Below are 18,412 nucleotides of genomic sequence, written 5' to 3'. Positions count from 1 at the left end.
CCGTTTTATGAAATTGAATGCAACTACGCATGCGCGGTTCTCTGTACCTCTCAGACGATTTTAGAACTACCAATCAGTTTAGTTCCAACAGCAGACCTTGAACATCGCACTTGTGAGAAGCGGATTTACTGACCTGGATGACCATTGTCATCCATGCGCCAAACTACGATCCATTGTAAGTACACACTGGTTCATTATAATGTCTGTTATTCTTTGGAAGTTATCGCTGTGCCATGTTTCTTTCCACTGCACGTAATTTATCTGCAATGTAATTGTTGTCAATTATGCAATATTCTGACAATGAGATCCAAGTATGTTTGACTGTTTTATTAGAAATTATACTTATATTCCTATATTATACTCACTATCATGTTTATGTTTACACAGAATACGTCTGTTACTTGATAGTTAGGTCTATATTATTGAAATATTATAGTGATTTTTTTTTATTTCAGGCATATAAGAATTGCTATCTGCATTCATTTTTATCACTTAGAATGAATAACCAAAACAAACGAACAGTGAAACATACTAACGATCCCAATCTATTGCTGAACTGGGTATTTGAAAAAAGCGACGAAGAAGAAAGTAATGATGAAAGTGACCACGATGAAGATCATGTTATAGAGAGCGACCACAATTCGGCGACTGAGCAAGAATTGAGTGAAAGTGAGGATAGTGTAACTAATGATGATGATATTCCAGGAGACTATTACCTGGGTAAGGATGGTGAGACGAAATGGAGCAAAGTAACGCCTCCGGTACTCGGTACTCGTACTCGTGCGCATAATTTGGTGAAACATCTACCTGGTCCCAAAGGTAAAGCTCGAGGAACTAAAACAGACATTGAAATTTTGGATTTGTTTTTGACCGATACTGTGATCAATATTATAGTGACTTCAACCAACATATACATTGGAACTGTACGAAGTAATTTTGACCGTGCTAGAGATGCCAGACATACTGACAGTCTTGAAATTAGGGCATTTATAGGTCTCTTGTACCTCATTGGCAGTCTAAGATGCTCTAGGAAAAACATTCATCAGCTATGGGACAACTCAAGAGGAAATGGACTTGAATCTTGCTATTTGACTATGAGCGAGAAACGATTCCGCTTTCTGTTGAGGTGTATTAGATTTGATGATGTAAGAGATAGATCCACTCGCAGGGAAATAGATAAGTTAGCTCCAATACGGGAACTATTTGAGCTTATGGTAGATAGTTTTCAGAGATATTTTGTTCCCAGCGAGTATGTCACTATTGACGAGCAACTACTGGCTTTCAGAGGAAATTGTCCCTTTCGGCAGTATATTCCAAATAAGCCGGCAAAATATGGCGTGAAAATGTTTGCTCTTGTTGATGCTAAAACAGCTTACACTATAAATCTTGAAACATATGTTGGTATGCAACCTGCAGGTCCCTATCAGCAGAGCAATAGCTCCCAGGAAATAGTTTTGCGTTTAGTTGAACCTATCTGTGGGACAAATCGAAACATAACCGGTGACAATTGGTTTTCAAGCATACCTCTTGCAAATAAATTGTTGCGTGAAGAGAAACTCACTTATGTGGGAACTCTTCGCAAAACCAAGAGGGAAATTCCACTGAATTTCTTACCCAACAAGCAAAGATTGCAACATTCATCTCTCTTTGGATTTCAAAGAGACATGACTCTTGTATCATATTGCCCAAAAAAGAATAAAACTGTTATAGTTTTATCAACTATGCACCATGATAAAGCAGTAGATGAAGAGACTGGTGAAAAAAGGAAACCAGAAATGATAAGTTTCTACAATATGACCAAAGTTGGAGTCGATCTAGTAGACCAAATCTGTCAACACAACAATGTAGCCAGGAACACAAGACGTTGGCCTATGGTTATTTTCTACGACCTCCTCAATATTGCTTCAATAAATGCATTATGCATTTATAAAGCTCATCACCCCGAGGAGAAATTGAAAAGAACAGACTTTTTACAGAGTCTTGCTTGGCAAATGGTGAAGCCACAGCTTATAAGGAGAGCAACAATTCCTCAAATTTCAGCTGAGATTAGGAAACGAACGCAGTTGTTACTTGGAAACACTACAACTCCAGCACTGATCAACGAATGCCGAGGAGATAGAGGGCGGTGTTATGAATGTGGACGGAGCAGAAATAAGACTACAAGGAGATGGTGCGAGAAATGCGAGAATTGGACCTGTCCTGATCACCTGAAAGATGTGTGTGTGAACTGCTTTGAACAGTAACGCATGCTGACACTCTGTGCATTTTCAAAACATTTATAACATTTGGCACTGATACATAAAATTAAATTGAATTATTGTATTGTGATAGTTATATGTAGTTCTTTCAAAATGTTCCTAATTGATCTCTTGTATTTGAAATATGTATTCACGAACATGCTGACACTGTGTATTTTCGAAACGTTTATCAAAGTTGCCACTGATATAAAATATAATTGAATGAATGTATTGTGGTAGTTATACGTATTGTTGTTTCAGTGTGTTCCTAATTGATTTCTTGTATTTGAAATATGCATTCATAAACACGCTGACACTGTGTATTTTCAAAACGTTTATAAAAGTTGCCACTGATACATAACATAAAATTGAATTACTGTATTGTGAGAGTTATATGTAATTATTGTTTCAAAATGTTCCTAATTATCACTCTTGTATTTCAAATATGTATTCACACTTAAATTTTATTATTTCATTTCATAAATAACTCATAAAACGTAATTTTAATATTGGATGACAAGTGTCCTCCACGCGCCTGAACACGTAATTGAAGAACACGCGCCTACTGCAGGGTTAAGAAAGTCAAAATAATTCCAAAGTTGCATTTATAAGATTGAGTTTAAAGAGGCAATTGTTTATTTTTTTTTTTTTCACTATATAATTAGCTTAAGTTACTGTCAAATAAGATTGGCAGCTTCAGTCACTTTACTCAACTTTGTTCGAGAACACTGCTTAGGGCAAAATACTTGGGCAAGATACATTAAAAAAATGTTCTAAACTTAATTTCACAGGTCTCTAAATCTCGAATTATATTTTAGTAGTATGAATGTATATATTTGTCTTTAAGCAATATACCTTTCGGTGAGGCAGCACTTCACATTATTAATATACAGTGCTGTCTCACCATTTTACATGCCTCTCATACAAGTCAATTGGGACATTACTTATTTTTAATTTATAATTGCAATTCTTCCACTAGTCTTTTCTTGTCTTTCATCAATTCTTCCTCTACTTTACTCCTAACCCATCATTATACCAAAAATATTGTAACCCCCCTCACTCTACATCTCTAATTATTTGCACTTTTCACTACTCCCTTTTCCACATTGCTACTTTTTAGGTCTTAGTTTTCTTCTCTCACGATTTATTTCCCCTCCACACCATTTCCTTCACCTTGTTTTCCCCTCTTCCTTCATCGCTGCTCCCTGAACTATCTCCAACTTGCGTTACTCTACTTCTAGTCAGCCTCGATTTAGATCTTAGTTCCTTCACCCGCTTCGGAATTGCTCCCATCTGATGTCCACTATTTCCATTCGCTTGCATTGAGGTCTTGTTCTGCTGAGCTTGCTGAACTTGCTGAATACCAGTTCGCGTCACTCCTGTTTCTTCTTCAGTTGACGTCACTGCCTGCTTTCCGGAAATTTTCGCTGAGTTTGATATGTTTACAATTGACTCGCGTACACTCACCACACTTGTGTCACTAACCTCGCCTTTAAATACAATATTCTTGATTTTTATTTTAGTAGTAAGTAATTTCATTACAAGGAAATATATTTAAATTGTTTAAAATTTGTGTTGTAATTTTAAGTCAAGATACATTATTAAGAAATTCTCCTTATGTACTGATACTGTGTGGAAGTGGAAATTATTTCCTTTAAGATTCCATATGTGATTAGTAAAAGAACTGATTGTGATATTAATGTTTTCCTTTTTGTGTTTAGATAAAGATTGGAGATTTTGGTCTGATGCGAGCACTTCCACAGCAGGAGGATTGTTACGTTATGACAGAACATAAAAAAGTTCCATTCCCCTGGTGTGCTCCGGAGAGTCTGAAGAGTCGACAGTTTAGTCATGCTTCAGGTTAGTAACATTAAATATATTGCAGTGATTAGCTTCGTGATTAACAAATTAATTTGAAGTACTTGCATATACAGTACATAATCGGAGTTTCTGTTGTAACTGGATATTTAACGAGCAGAACAATTTTATTTATCCTTCCCCCCCCCCCCCACTCCCTTTTTTTCATACATGCTTTCACATCTATGGTCATATCGCATGTGTAGGATCTTTGATATATCAGTAGACCATTGACTATTGTTGGATTTCTGTTTTTATAGCCGTGTGTTATAGATGGCTTGTTCATGAAACTGGTTTAGATTTTGTTTTAATAATATACATTAAAGGAGATATGTCACAGTTATATAAACACTTTATAAGTTTATTGAAGATGTTATTCATACATGTTTCGGAGATTGCTTCTCCATCTTCAGTGATAAGTTACAACGACTGCAAAGAAAATATAATTAATAACTTAAATAGTTATTTATCAAAATATTAAAATTTAAAAATTGTGAAAGGAATTTAAAAAGAAATTATTTTAGACTATGATATTTTACACTGACTTTTGTTAACTGGAAAAGTTAAGATAATGTAGAATATAATTAATTTCTGAGTAAACAATTTATGTTATAACTTCTGTATATATAGATATAATAAGTACAAAAATGATTATGAAAAACTGCAGTCATGTGTAGTAAATTAAATTAAAAAGTATGAAAGTTGAATTGACATATAGAAAAAAAAATTAAAATCTTGTAATATATATACGATTATCTGACAAAAATTGACAAAGAACATATTCAAAAGAATTAAGAATAAAACAAGAATGGACAAAATTGCAACTTGGATGAATGACTCACCGAAGTTCGAACTGCTTGGATTAAAGTAAACTGACAGAGGTGAAGGGAGGGACAGAAATTGAGTTGACTTGTAACTGCGTCAGTCTTTTACTATTCAAATAGGAAATAATGTATAGGTCAAAGAGAATGTTCTTTTCATAAGTTGCTTTTTCGTTCAAATTATGAGGATTTATGAATTTACCTTTCCTGTTAATATGTAAAATTTCCATACCAGAATTAATGTCTGTAAAATAATGCTGATTATTGTATATGTGTTCGCTGAAAGCTGAATGAGAAATTTCATGGGAAATATTTCTATGTTCTTTATATCTGTTGTTGAAATTTCTGCCTGTTTGACCTACATATGTGGCATTACATTCTGGAAATTGACAATTTAGTTTATATACACCTGAAGAACTGAATTTATCAATGTTACTATTATGAAATTTATTATATATATTTTATCATTTTGTTTTAATGTTTATGATATTGGTGATGAAGACTTTGGTGAATAGTTGTATGTAAATTTCCAATCCTGCGTTTGCCTTTGTGACTGAGGAAAATGATGAAAAATCTCAGTCATATTGGCCAACCATGGGGTTCGAACCCAGGACCTCTCGAATGTGAGTCTCAGACATTACTGTCTGAGCCACTTTGCTCGGTTTTCCATTTGTGTAAACATAAACACATGTGGAATTAGTTTATTGCAGTTCTAATGTACAGATAACCAAAAATCTTCAAAATATGAACTACATACAGTAGAATCCCTCTTATCCGGCACCAAAGGGACCAGGCTAGTTCCGGATACGAGATTTTGCCGGATAATTGAATAAGTACCGGTATATACATACAAAAAAAAAAGTTCGTATTTCATAGTGCCAAATGTTGAAACTGCAGCCATGTGAAGCTTATTTCTCTATCACTTGCTCATAACTGAATGAACATAAAAACTGTGTGGATTTTCTTTATTAAAACACATCACACAATACAAATAATACATTAATTTTGGGTTTGAATATTCACCGAAAACGAAAGTTCGTGCGAACTTCCTAATGTGGCAATAGTGACAGCCTGAACCTAATTAAATAAAGATTAAAAACTGTGTGGATTTCCTTTATTAAAACACATCACACAACATAAATAATACACTAACTTTAGGTTTGAATATTCAGTGAAAATTAAAGTTCATGCGATCTTCCTATTGTAGCAACACTGACATCCTGAACATAAATAAACATAAATCTGTGGATTCTTTATTAAAACACATCACACAACACAAATAATACACTAATTTTAGGTTGTAATATTCACTGAAAATGAAAGTTCGTGCAAACTTCCTAAAGTGGCAAAACTGACGGCCCAGACTGTGGCAATGTGGCAGATTTAAACTTTTTTTTTGGCCCAGCCAAAAGTGCCATTGTTTTGGTATTGCTAGTTATTTTGGTGCCGGTTACGAGGAATTTTACTGTAATATGCAGAATGGAATAACGTCTTATGAGTGTATTTACAGTGATTAATCATTGAGGGGAAAAAAATTCGACATTTTGTTCCTTTTATTGTTGTTTAGGTGGGAGAAATAGGAGAGAGGAAAACAAACTTTTTAAGCCATTTTGTTGATCCATATCAAGGAAATTACTTACTTTTTATGATATAGTTGGTTGATATTGTGAAGCATTCTGATTCCAATAAAATATTCTGATAATGTTTTCTCTGTGAAATTCACAGCTTGGGAGTTATTCGTAGTACAGGAGCTATTCATAGTACATAATTAGGACGTTTACTCGTTAATTTTAATAACAGTTAAGGAGCTGGCAACAGGATATACTCTGATTGGGGAAGTAGGTTGAAGTGTGGGTTGTATTTTGCGTGATGTTTACGACATTCCTGTTGTGTTGAGCTGTCTGAAGCCATGGGTCATTGCTCTGCAGTATTGCAACTGTGTTTATTAATATTTTTACGCTAAAATAAAAATAACCAAGAAATGGTAGCTGTTAGGAAAAATTTGATTACATTATTTTAGTCGCAATCACATGCTTTATTAACCTTAAAAAATAAATACATAATGTCCGATTCCACTATGTATTTACACCGAACAACTGTTCATATTAACCATTAATGTACAGCTTTGTATTTAGAATTAGTAGAAAAGGGTATTTAGGTATTGTTTTAATTAACTTCGAAAACAGATGCAATCTCCTAACTCCCTAATCGTAAAGATTAGTTTTGGACAGTTAACTACAAAATATTAAGCTTTATCTCAAGACACCACTGAAACAATAATATCTGTGATACAGGGTGGAAGTGAAATATCCTTGCAGATTGAAAGGGGCAATAGGGTACAATTAAATGAATAGAAAACCTATATTACGTTTTGTGATTAAATGCACGGTTAATTAGAAAATTAAGTTTGAAGTTTTAGCAGTCCAGCGACATCGCCACTAACACACACTACTACTCGTGATACAGATGTAAGAGGTCAACGAATTCGGTGTGTCTCTGTAGGTGAGCTGTTCTCTGCCTAGATGTTGCTACTCGCTCGCATCGTGCAGTGACTTGAAGTTAGAAGTTTTTAAAATTAAATTTACATGAAAACTGTCCACACTATTGAAATACGCCAGAGGGATAAATGCATGAGCAACAGCCACAAGAGGTGTGTCGTGAAAAACAAGTCATATATGAGCCTTATTGTCAGCATCTTGGAGCACAATACCACATCACACATTGGACAGTTTTTGGGCTCATGTTCGGTGCCCGTGGCACGATCCCACGAGAAACTTTAAATCAACTTAAACAATTTAAAATTTCTGATGCAACGATTGATGCCCTAGGATCTCATGTGTTAAAATCATCCTTAGCTATAATTAGTAATCATTTGTACCCAAGAAACTTTTATTGTAAATGATTTCCTGTGTTTTCGTATAATTTATCTTAATGTTTTCTTTTTCCTTTCAAATTGTCACACAATTGGTTTTAATGATTATTCTTTATGAATTGATTAGTAGGCCGATCTATTCGAACCCTTATTTAGGGTGGCTTTTTTATTATTATTTATTATTACTATTAGAAAAATTCAAATATCTTGGAGCAACAGTAACAAATATAAATGACACTCGGGAGGAAATTAAACGCAGAATAAATGTGGGAAATGCGTGTTATTATTCAGTTGAGAAGCTTTTGTCATCTAGTCTTCTGTCAAAAAATCTGAAAGTTAGAATTTATAAAACAGTTATATTACCAGTTGTTCTGTATGGTTGTGAAACTTGGACTCTCACTTTGAGAGAGGAACAGAGATTAATGGTGTTTGTGCTTAGGAAAATATTTGGGGCTAAGAGGGATGAAGTTACAGGAGAATGGAGAAAGTTACACAACGCAGAGCTGCACGCATTGTATACTTCACCTGACATAATTAGGAACATAAAATCTAGATGTCTGAGATGGGCAGGACATGTAGCACGTATGGGCGAATCCAGAAATGCATATAGAGTGTTAGTTGGGAGGCCGGAGGGAAAAAGACCTTTGACGAGGCCGAGACGTAGGTGGGAAGATAATATTAAAATGGATTTGAGGGAGGTGGGATATGATGGTAGAGACTGGATTAATCTTGCTCAGGATAGGGACCAATGGCAGGCTTATGTGAGGGCGGCAATGAACCTCTGGGTTCCTTAAAAGCCAGTAAGTATTAGATTTCCTATCGATATGGATAAAAATCACGATCCTACTCGCAATAGTTACTGAATAAGAGGTCGTTAAACATCTAGGAAAAAAACATTTTTTCTTGAAAAAACTTCCTACCAATATGATATATAATTTTTTTGTTACATACAACATGAGCTATTCACTTACAAGGCTATTTCACTTCCACCCTGTATAGTTTGTATGTATAAAGGAGTGAAGAGAAGATAACTCTACAGTGAGATAGCTCGTTCATTTTTCAAAGCACTGCATTATTCGGTCACTATAGAACGACCATGGCAACCCCAAAGTTCTGTTGTACGTCCACTATAAAACTATTTAGGCCTACTTTTTTTTTCGTGTTGCGTTCATTGTTAAAAAACAGTTTTCATTAGCTATATTATTCAGTTTTATATAGGCAGCACATTATGTAGATCATGTGATAAGTATTATAGTGTTATTTGTTTGTCTATTTTTTTCAGATACGTGGATGTTTGGTGTAACATTGTGGGAAATGTTTACATTTGGGGAAGAGCCTTGGGTGGGACTGAACGGAACACAAATCTTACATAAGATCGACCGTGAAGGGGAGAGATTACACCAGCCTGAAGCATGCCCCCCTGATATGTATCAGCGAATGTTGCAGGTAATTAATATATAATTTATTTCCAAGAAATAGTCTGCCCAGGCATCCTGGGTTGCCAAAAACACAGAATAACACACATATAAGAATAATAACGATTACAGTATAATAGATGAGTCAAATTGAAATGTGAACTTAGAGCTTAAATTCAAGAAATAATAAATTTGTACATATATTGTAACAATCACACACTAACGGATAGAAGAGGGGAGGGAATTATGATATTCCGTATAAATGATTCCTCAGAATTGCCACAGAGCCTTTAATGCTAGAAGTAATTATTTTTGGAATAATGTTATGGATTCTAAATGTTTTAATAGTGTTTTGAAAGTGTTTACAGTTTATCGTGGGATGGTGCCCCTTGCTCCGATCATTAAGGGGACACTCAACTTAAAAATTGGAAAAAAAGTGTCATAGAAATGAAAAATTAAATTTCTACACTAATTTACGTGACAGAACTAAATCAATACGCAGAATTCTTCCCCTATTCATTGAGAAGTCACAGTCAAATGCACAAAGCCAAAAAATAAAAAAATGATAGTTAAAAGTGATATTTCAATTGATGATTGATTAAAAATTGAAATATTTTTTATTTTGAAAAGTATTGGATCTAATGAGCTGAGATTTTGCATGTTACTTTCCATGTGCATATTAAACTTTTTCTCCAAATTTGAAAAAGATTGGTCAAATAGGAAAAGAGTTCCAAAATATAGTTGAGTGTCCCCTTAAACCATGTACTTCCCAGGTGCCTTTCATCTGCCTGAGCCAAAATATGTTAAAGTGAGATTAGTAGATTTCATGAAAGTCGTCAAGACATATTTATTATAATTATATATTGGAATCTCAGTACAATTTAACTCGGTTGCGGGTTCGATCCCGGGCCAGGTTGATGGCATTTAAGTGTGCTTAAATGCGACAGGCTCATGTCAGTAGATTTACTGGCATGTAAAAGAACTCCTGCGGGACAAAATTCCGGCACATCCGGCGATGCTGATATAACCTGTGCAGTTGCGAGCGTCGTTAAATAAAACATAACATTTCAATTTAACTCTGCAGATAGTGAAACTAATTCGTAGTAGTGAAGTGTTATACTTGGAAGCATAAAGATATCAGTTATTGTATGTTAGAAAAAAAAAGTTATTTTGATATTTGTCAAAGTCTGAAAGTTCATATAGTACTTATTCAGCCAGTTAATTCTTTATCTCTGAATAATGAAATCAAAATAACTTGTCTTCAGAATTACGTTGAAATATTATGTGTGTACTTTTGATGAACTTAATCGTCTTGGTCTCTTGGTTTCTATGCTTTATGGATTGAAATATCTCAAGTTCAATTAATCTTTGTCAAGTGCAGTGCAATAAATCAGATATTAAAACTGTTCAGTATGGTGTGCCCCAAGGTTCTATCCTTTGACCAGTTTTATTTCTAATCACTATTAACAATATAAATTATAATGTACATGCTAAAGTATTACTATACGCTGATGATACTACTATATTTTTTTTCCATTTTGATTCTGCTTACACTACTTTTAACACTTGAATATAAGTAATTGATTAACTAGCAGACTTACTCGTGTTAATTATGTAAATGTGTGCAGCTTACAGCTGTTTCGGTGCTTATCACACCATCCTCAGAGCTTACTAGATCTCGGCGTCATCTCGAACTTCTCTGCCTGTTATGTGGGTGCGTTTGATTGTTGAAAGGTGTTGAAAAGTGGAGTCAAATATTGTGTGTGTACTGAAATTGATCTGTGTGTTGAGAATTTGATCGGGGTGTGTTTTAGTGTGTTTGTATATTTCGTATTGTTCTAGTGTGTTGAGTTTTTGGTTCTTGGGTTGTATGTGTGGGATTTCCATGTTTGCATTTATGTTATTGTATGTATAGTTAGCATTGGTTATGTGATCGGCATATGTAGATGTAACACGCCAAACACGCTACAAAGAACACATCAACGCAATAACCAGAGGACACAATACATCTACATACGCCAAGCACATAACCAATGCTAACCATATATACAATAACATAAATGCAGACATGGAAATCCTACACATACAACCCAAGAACCAAAAACTCAACATACTAGAACAATACGAAATATACAAACACACTAAAACACACCCCAATCAAATTCTCAACTATATTTCAGTACACACACACTATTTGACTCCACTATTCAACGCCTTTCAACAATCAAAAGCACCCACATAACAGGCAGAGAAGTTCGAGATGACGCCGAGATCTAGTAGGCTCTGAGGATGGTGTGATAAGCACCGAAACATCTGTAAGCCGCACAAACCTACATAATTAACACGAGTAAGTCTGGTAGTTAATCAATTACTTATTTTTTTTATTACAGTGATCTAAACTTACTAGTAAATGAATCATCACTGTATCAATCGGAAGAAAAACATGGTTTAATGCAAATGATCATGTTTTGAACGAAAGTAAAACTAAATCATTAATTTTTTCTTTACAATCTCGTAATGGAAATAGTAGTTATTTTAATATGTTGGGCATTGTAATTGACACGAAACTTGAACACCATATTGAACACGTCTGTGGAAAATTGTCTAAAACTTTGTTTTTGTTGAGAAGCCTGAAAGCTTTTCTCCCTTTACATTATTTGAAGACAACATACTTCGCATATTTTAATAGCTTCATTAACATATAGAATTTTACTTTGAGGGAACAGTACCCACATTAATTATATTGACGAGGAATGACTTTCACAATTATTGTAACACTAGACTTAAAGATTTGTTTAATATACCTAATCACAGATTGACTAAGATTAGAGATAACTTTGAAATTATGATTTTAAGAGTAACTAATAAAATTCCCCGCCATTTATTTTATATGAGCAAGGGTAAATTTAAAAGAATTATGTTTGGTTGGCTCATAGATAAGTCTTTTTATTAATATTAGTGAATTTTTTAATACTGAGTTTGAGAATTTGTAAATTTTAGTGTAAATTTAAATATATATTTATTTGTAATTTTTATTTTGGACTATGTCCATTCCCTCGAAATTATTCAAATCAACTTTACAGGGAGTTATACCTGAAAACTTGATTTGCATAATACACGTCACTGTTCGTTAATAGAAAACCACAATTTAAGTCACATGGAGTTAGTGTGCACTCGAAGTTGGTTGCTTGATGGTTGTCAGCCCACTTTGAGATCTGTGGATATAGAGGGAAAAATTGGATTGGTGTCGGGTATAGTTCCCAGGTAGCTCAGTTGGTAGAGCGTTGGTACGTTAAACCAAAGGTCCTGGATTCGATGCCCGGCCCCGGAACAATTTTTCCCTCGAAATTATTCAAATCAACTTTACAGGAAGTTATACCTGAAATCTTGATTTGTATGTCTAAAACACTTTGTGTGCAGTGACTGTAAATAGAGATAGACAGCCATAGAAATTTCTTAGAAGAAAAATTTTGTAATGCGGACATGGTATGGTTTTATGTAGCTGAGAAGTAAAATTTGTGGTCTTATATATGTCACACTAAGTTTGTGGCATATAATAAAACCTTTCAGAATTCTGATTAATGCTGTAAGAAAAATGTTCAAATTGGCCATTATATTATTTGCCTGCAATTCTATTCTCAGTTGTAGATGGTGTACCATTTAACCTCTGATAATACCCACTGGTATATATATATATATATATATATATATATATATATATATATATATATATACATATATATATATATTTTTATAGTAGAAATGATGTGAAGATTCTTTAGTTGCACGTAACACAGACGCAGTGAAAATCATGGCTTCACAGATTTCTATGACTATCAAGTAATTCGTGTATGATAACTAGACCCATGTATAAAACAACAACATTTTTAACGATTGTAATGACATGAATAAAAGCATAGAAGTAGCCAGTTATTGGAGTCACTGATATAGAGAATTAGCTCATTTAATATTCTAAGGACGGGGAGAATATCATTGTCTGCTAAACATTACATACCAACTATCCAATTGTATTCCAAACTCTGTATGTCTACATTTATTTCAGTGTTGGGCAAAAGTTCCTACTGATCGCCCCACATTCCAGGCTCTGAGGGACTTCCTTTCAGAAACATTGCCACCTGTTATGAAAGCTACTCAGAAATTTGATGAGGCAGATAAAATGCACATTGAAGTGGGTGATACCATTATTGTCATTGATGGCAGGTATGTTGCACAGTTATATTATGTAGCTACATATTTTTTTAGTGACTTTTTTTGGTTCCCATACATTAGGTATAACTGGTTTGTAAAGGAAATATTTTACAAGGTTTAATATTTTCACTGTTGATCTTTTTTTTTTATTGGGTTATTTTACGACGCTGTATCAACATCTAGGTTATTTAGCGTCTGAATGATATGAAGGTGATAATGCCGGTGAAATGAGTCCGGGGTCCAGCACCAAAAGTTACCCAGCATTTGCTCGTATTGGGTTGAGGGAAAACCCCGGAAAAAACCTCAACCAGGTAACTTGCCCCGACTGGGATTCGAACCTGGGCCACCTGGTTTCCTGGCCAGACGCACTGACCGTTACTCCACAGGTGTGGATCTGTTGATCCTCATTCAGATGTTACATAATACTTATTATTATTAAATATGATGCATATGAAGAGGAGAATTTTAGTTACTTTGTTTATAATGCCTTGATTTTGAAAATTACGTTGATATACATTCTGTAGTGCTCGGAAACACTTTGTATTATTTGAAACACATTCCTCTAGTGTCTAGCTTTGATCCAAGTAGTGACATTATCAGCTAAGGATTGGAAAGATTTGTGGAACATCTATTTTTTAACTGCTTGCAGACAGCTTGTCACTTGTCTCGAATGGATTTTATGTTATCAAAACATCTTCCTTTCAGCAGCAACTTTAGTTTTGGGACTGTGAAATAGTCACAGGGTGTCAGATCTGGAGACTATGGTGGGTAGATATTTGTTTTCAGGCTGTAAACATCCATAAAGCTACCATCCCGCAAACTGATATGTTGTTGTAGAGTAAAAATCATGTACCTGGTTTGTGATACTTATATAAAAACTATTCGTTTCTGTAGTTATTCCAAAATTATTAGATAATACTCTCCACTGACAGTTGCAATATGTGGAACAGTTTGTTGATAAATAAACCTTATTGTAGAAACAAATCAACATTATCTTAATTTTCGATTTCTGAACTGAAAGTCACATTATGTTGAATTCACAAATTTTCATTCACTTTTCCGATCGTGTCTTCACTTTGGACTGAAATTAAGTGTTCTGATCTTGAATAGTCTTCAATATTTTCTTAGCCTTCCTTGAAGTGAGCAAACCAGTAGAAAATTTGTGTATAGGATAAATATTTGGTCCCTATGAATTTGTTGGACCAGCATTACTATCTTGAATGCTCTTTTACCAGTGCTTACACTAGAAGTAATGTTTCCTGTTCGATTTTGTGACAACAGTTCTAGCTAACACTGTTCAGAAATGAAGGGTAAGTGGAATGCAAGTGAGTGGTAATTTTGTGTTTAATTGGTTACACAAGAGGTTTTTCTTGTCATGATTTTTTCAACAGTTCAAGCTAAGACCATACTCAGAAAAAAATCAGTCTTATTATTTTCTGTGTATGATAAAAAGCAGAGTACATTGTTGCAGTATATCTCTGTCGCTCATTGATGGTTGAGTTTGTGTGAGATCAGACTAAAGGCTGGTCCACAATACACCGGAAATGGGAAGCGAAGGACGTGAACATGAACAAGATTTTTTATTCACAATAATCTGAGAACAGATACGACTATGTATATCAGTATGTCAATAACCATATGTGAAGTCGCTATTACGCATTTTGATGTTATTTGTGTATACTTGACCCATTGCATTCTCTCATAAGTACTTAGAAGTTTAAGACACGGATTATTTAAGAATTCAATTCATGTGGTAGTCTGGTTATTTAGCATATCGATCGTCTACTTAAAAATGCGACAGCTCAAAAAAACAAGTTTTGAGATATCTTCAGTTGAAAGTTTCAAATAAATCACTTAGAAAGGAGCAGAGTTCTGGTTCATAACCACGAGAATTAGAAATGAGTCAGTATTCAGGACGAGTATATCACAATCTTCCAGTTCATTATTAATACATTTCGAAATGTACTAATAGTGAATTAGTAAAGTCCATAGTTATAATTATTTCTAAAGCAGTTTATTTACTTTTTTTCTTTTTGGTTGTAAATATGACTTATCTCAATATTGAATCTGAAAGAGCTCCGAAAGGGGCTTTCAGAAGTAGCCTATAAATAACTAAAAAATGGCAATTTTTGAGTTGCCGCACTTTTGAACTGGACGTTCGATATATGGGGAAGTGATTCTACTGAATTTCAAGCAATGAATTAACAAGATATGTCACAGTCTCCTTGCTACACGACGACGACCAAGTAGCTTTTTGATGACAATAGAATGAATCTAGTAGGCTGTGATCGGAAAGAGAACAGCAAAGTTAAAACTTGGCCAACTCTCTGTTCCCATTCCCGGGTTCTCGTTAATTGTGAATGCTCACATTTAAATACATTTATTTTTTTTTTATTTCCATTCTCGTTTCCGTTCCCGGTTTATTGTAAACCAGCCTTAAGACAACTTTTTCTTACATATCAGTACAGCCTTTTGCTATCTCACTTCTTCCTGACTGTAAACTGTGATGTTGCACAGAAACAGATATAATAAGAGATCTGTAACATTTTTCGTTTTAGTACATGCATAAGTGTAATATGTTTAACATTGCAAATGGTGTGTTGTTCCAGAGCGGAATTGTACTGGTGGAGAGGTCAAAATCAACGCACATTTCAGATTGGTCAGTTCCCTAGATGTTTGCTTGATCCTATGAGAAAAAAAGTTGTTGAAGATATTAGTAAACCTCTACAGAACTCGTTTATTCACACAGGTAATAATATTGAAATTGGGGTTGTTAGAAATGTTTAAGATCGAAAGTTAGAATATGATTAATGCAATTGGTTTCTAACATTAGGTCACGGATCACCGTATGGAAAGTCTTGGGGTAGTCCTGCTTTTATAGATGATGTGTACTTGAGAAATCCGATGGAACCTCCTGATGTTCTGGGTATGGCTCAAGATCCAGGACCGGCTCCTAAATTACCTGACAGGAAGAAGAGTAAGTATTTTTTTAACCACATTGTACAGTGGAGCTTCGATTATTATTAATTTGTTCCACAAAACTATGATAGTTATAGAAATGACAATAATCAAATTGTTTAAACTCGTGTTATAACAGTTCATTTTGAAATTAAAATATAATCAGTCACATAAACATCATTCTTTTAATGGTTATTAGAGGAGAAAAATTCGCTCCAGCACCAGGGATCGAACCTGGGTCCTTGGTTCTGTGTACCAAGCCTTCTAACCGCTGAGCTACGCCGAAGTTCAATCCACAGCACCAAATCAAATCCCTCCTCTCTAGTGTTTTTCCCTTTCACTAGAGAGGAGGGATTCGATTCTGTGCTGTGAATTGAACTTCGGCATAGCTCAGCGGTTAGAGTGCTTAGTACGTAAAACCAAGGGCCCAGGTTCGATCCCTGGCACTGGAGCGAATTTTTCTCTTCTAATAACCATTGTTACCATAACAGATATATTCTGTAGGACCAAAAAATTATTCTTTACGTAGATCTTTCTTTAAAGTTTTAACTTTAAACAGATCTATTTGTTACAAGAAATATCATCCTTTAACACTATTACATTAGTCTAATTTGATTTAAAAAGAAAATTATTAAATCCATTACTTTTCTTATGGAACTTTAATCAGAAACGTAATAAATGCTGAAAAATTGAGTAAACACAAGCAAAATCTTTTTCTTCACAGTCCTTTAAAAAATGAAAGATAAAGATTTTACTATACAAAATATAAAATTCCAAGAAAACTCCAAATATAAAATAATATACTTATATTGCGGACTAACAAATATGATTACCAATTTATCCTAACATGGAATAAGGTAAGATGCCTATTAAAGATCCACATAATATGCTAATCAGGTCAGATCATTTGATTAAGATTCTAAATGTTCATAGGCTTTTCTCGAGAGAGTGAGTTTCTTAATTTCCGTCTTTTTTCGAATACCTCCCGCACTTTTTTTCCTAAATATACAAGTAAAATATACGGATGTGCGGCTTATTCGAAATGAAGTTGGTAACATTGCCCACTTTTCCTCTCACTCAACTCCTAAGGTGGTAGTGCCACTATCTTCCTATGCAAGTATTTCGATTTTGATTGTTCTTAAATGGCATAGCAGTACATGTGTCAGAATCAAGTTCAAGTGTGATAAGTGTATAGTTCGTGCGTTTTATATTTTCAGTTCTGAAAATGAGTATCACTAATGCCCAGTTGCAGAAACGTTAATCATTTATGATCGGACTTTGATCGACGTTTAATCGGAGTTTGACCGGCAATCAGTTACTTTCTTGTTGCAGAAACAGCAATCAGTATTTGATCGGCGATCAAACTGTCGTCAGATTTGATCAGCAATTTTCTGCTGGTCAAATAGTGATTCTCCGATCAAGTTTGTGTCGTATGTTGCATTTATAGGTTAATTCTATATTATTTTCGAAAATATTGTGCTATGGATTCTTCAGATGAAGAAATTTTTGAAAGGCATGAGGAAGAAATATTGTTAAGGCAACGAAATATACAAAGACGAGACGAGTTATGTTTTATGTTTCAAGAGAAGGAGTTTGAAAAACGATTTAGGTTAAGTAAAGAATCTTGTTGTATGGTACTTTCGAAAATCGAAAGAAATATATGTAGACAGACTAACAGAAACTATCCTCTGTCTCCAATGAACCAGCTTTTAATTACGTTAAGGTATTATGCAACTGGTACCTTTCAGATAGTCTTGGGTGATATTGTAGGGGTGCATAAATCTACTATCAGCAGTGGTGAGAGAAGTTACCCATGAACTAGCTTTATTAGCACAGACTTATATAAAGCCTCCAAATTCTGCGAGGGAACGTCTTGAGATTCAAAGAGAATTTTCAGCAATATCTGAATTCCCACGAGTAATTGGTTGTATAGATTGCACCCATATCCCTATCATATCACCTGCTGGGAATAATGCTGAACTCTATCGGAACAGAAAAGGTTTCTTTTCGATAAATGTGCAGGCTGTGTGCACATCTTCATTA

At 34.4% G+C, this 18,412-nt stretch overlaps 1 protein-coding gene across 1 annotated transcript in view; it reads left to right on the top strand.

The window, feature by feature from the left end:
- Ack (activated Cdc42 kinase) overlaps window positions 1–18,412 on the top strand; it is a 98,752-nt gene that overhangs the window by 19,905 nt on the left and 60,435 nt on the right. The window contains exons 7-11 of the mRNA XM_069829829.1: window positions 3,959–4,097; window positions 9,070–9,233; window positions 13,266–13,423; window positions 16,021–16,160; window positions 16,245–16,388. Coding sequence (XP_069685930.1) covers window positions 3,959–4,097; window positions 9,070–9,233; window positions 13,266–13,423; window positions 16,021–16,160; window positions 16,245–16,388 — 745 coding nt within the window. The remainder of the gene's footprint in view (window positions 1–3,958; window positions 4,098–9,069; window positions 9,234–13,265; window positions 13,424–16,020; window positions 16,161–16,244; window positions 16,389–18,412) is intronic.

The sequence above is a fragment of the Periplaneta americana genome, chromosome 6 (genome assembly GCF_040183065.1).
Source record: "Periplaneta americana isolate PAMFEO1 chromosome 6, P.americana_PAMFEO1_priV1, whole genome shotgun sequence".
Lineage (NCBI taxonomy): Eukaryota > Metazoa > Arthropoda > Insecta > Blattodea > Blattidae > Periplaneta > Periplaneta americana.
The sequence above is the reverse complement of the archived record's forward strand: the minus strand, read 5'-3'. Positions and strand labels throughout refer to the sequence as shown.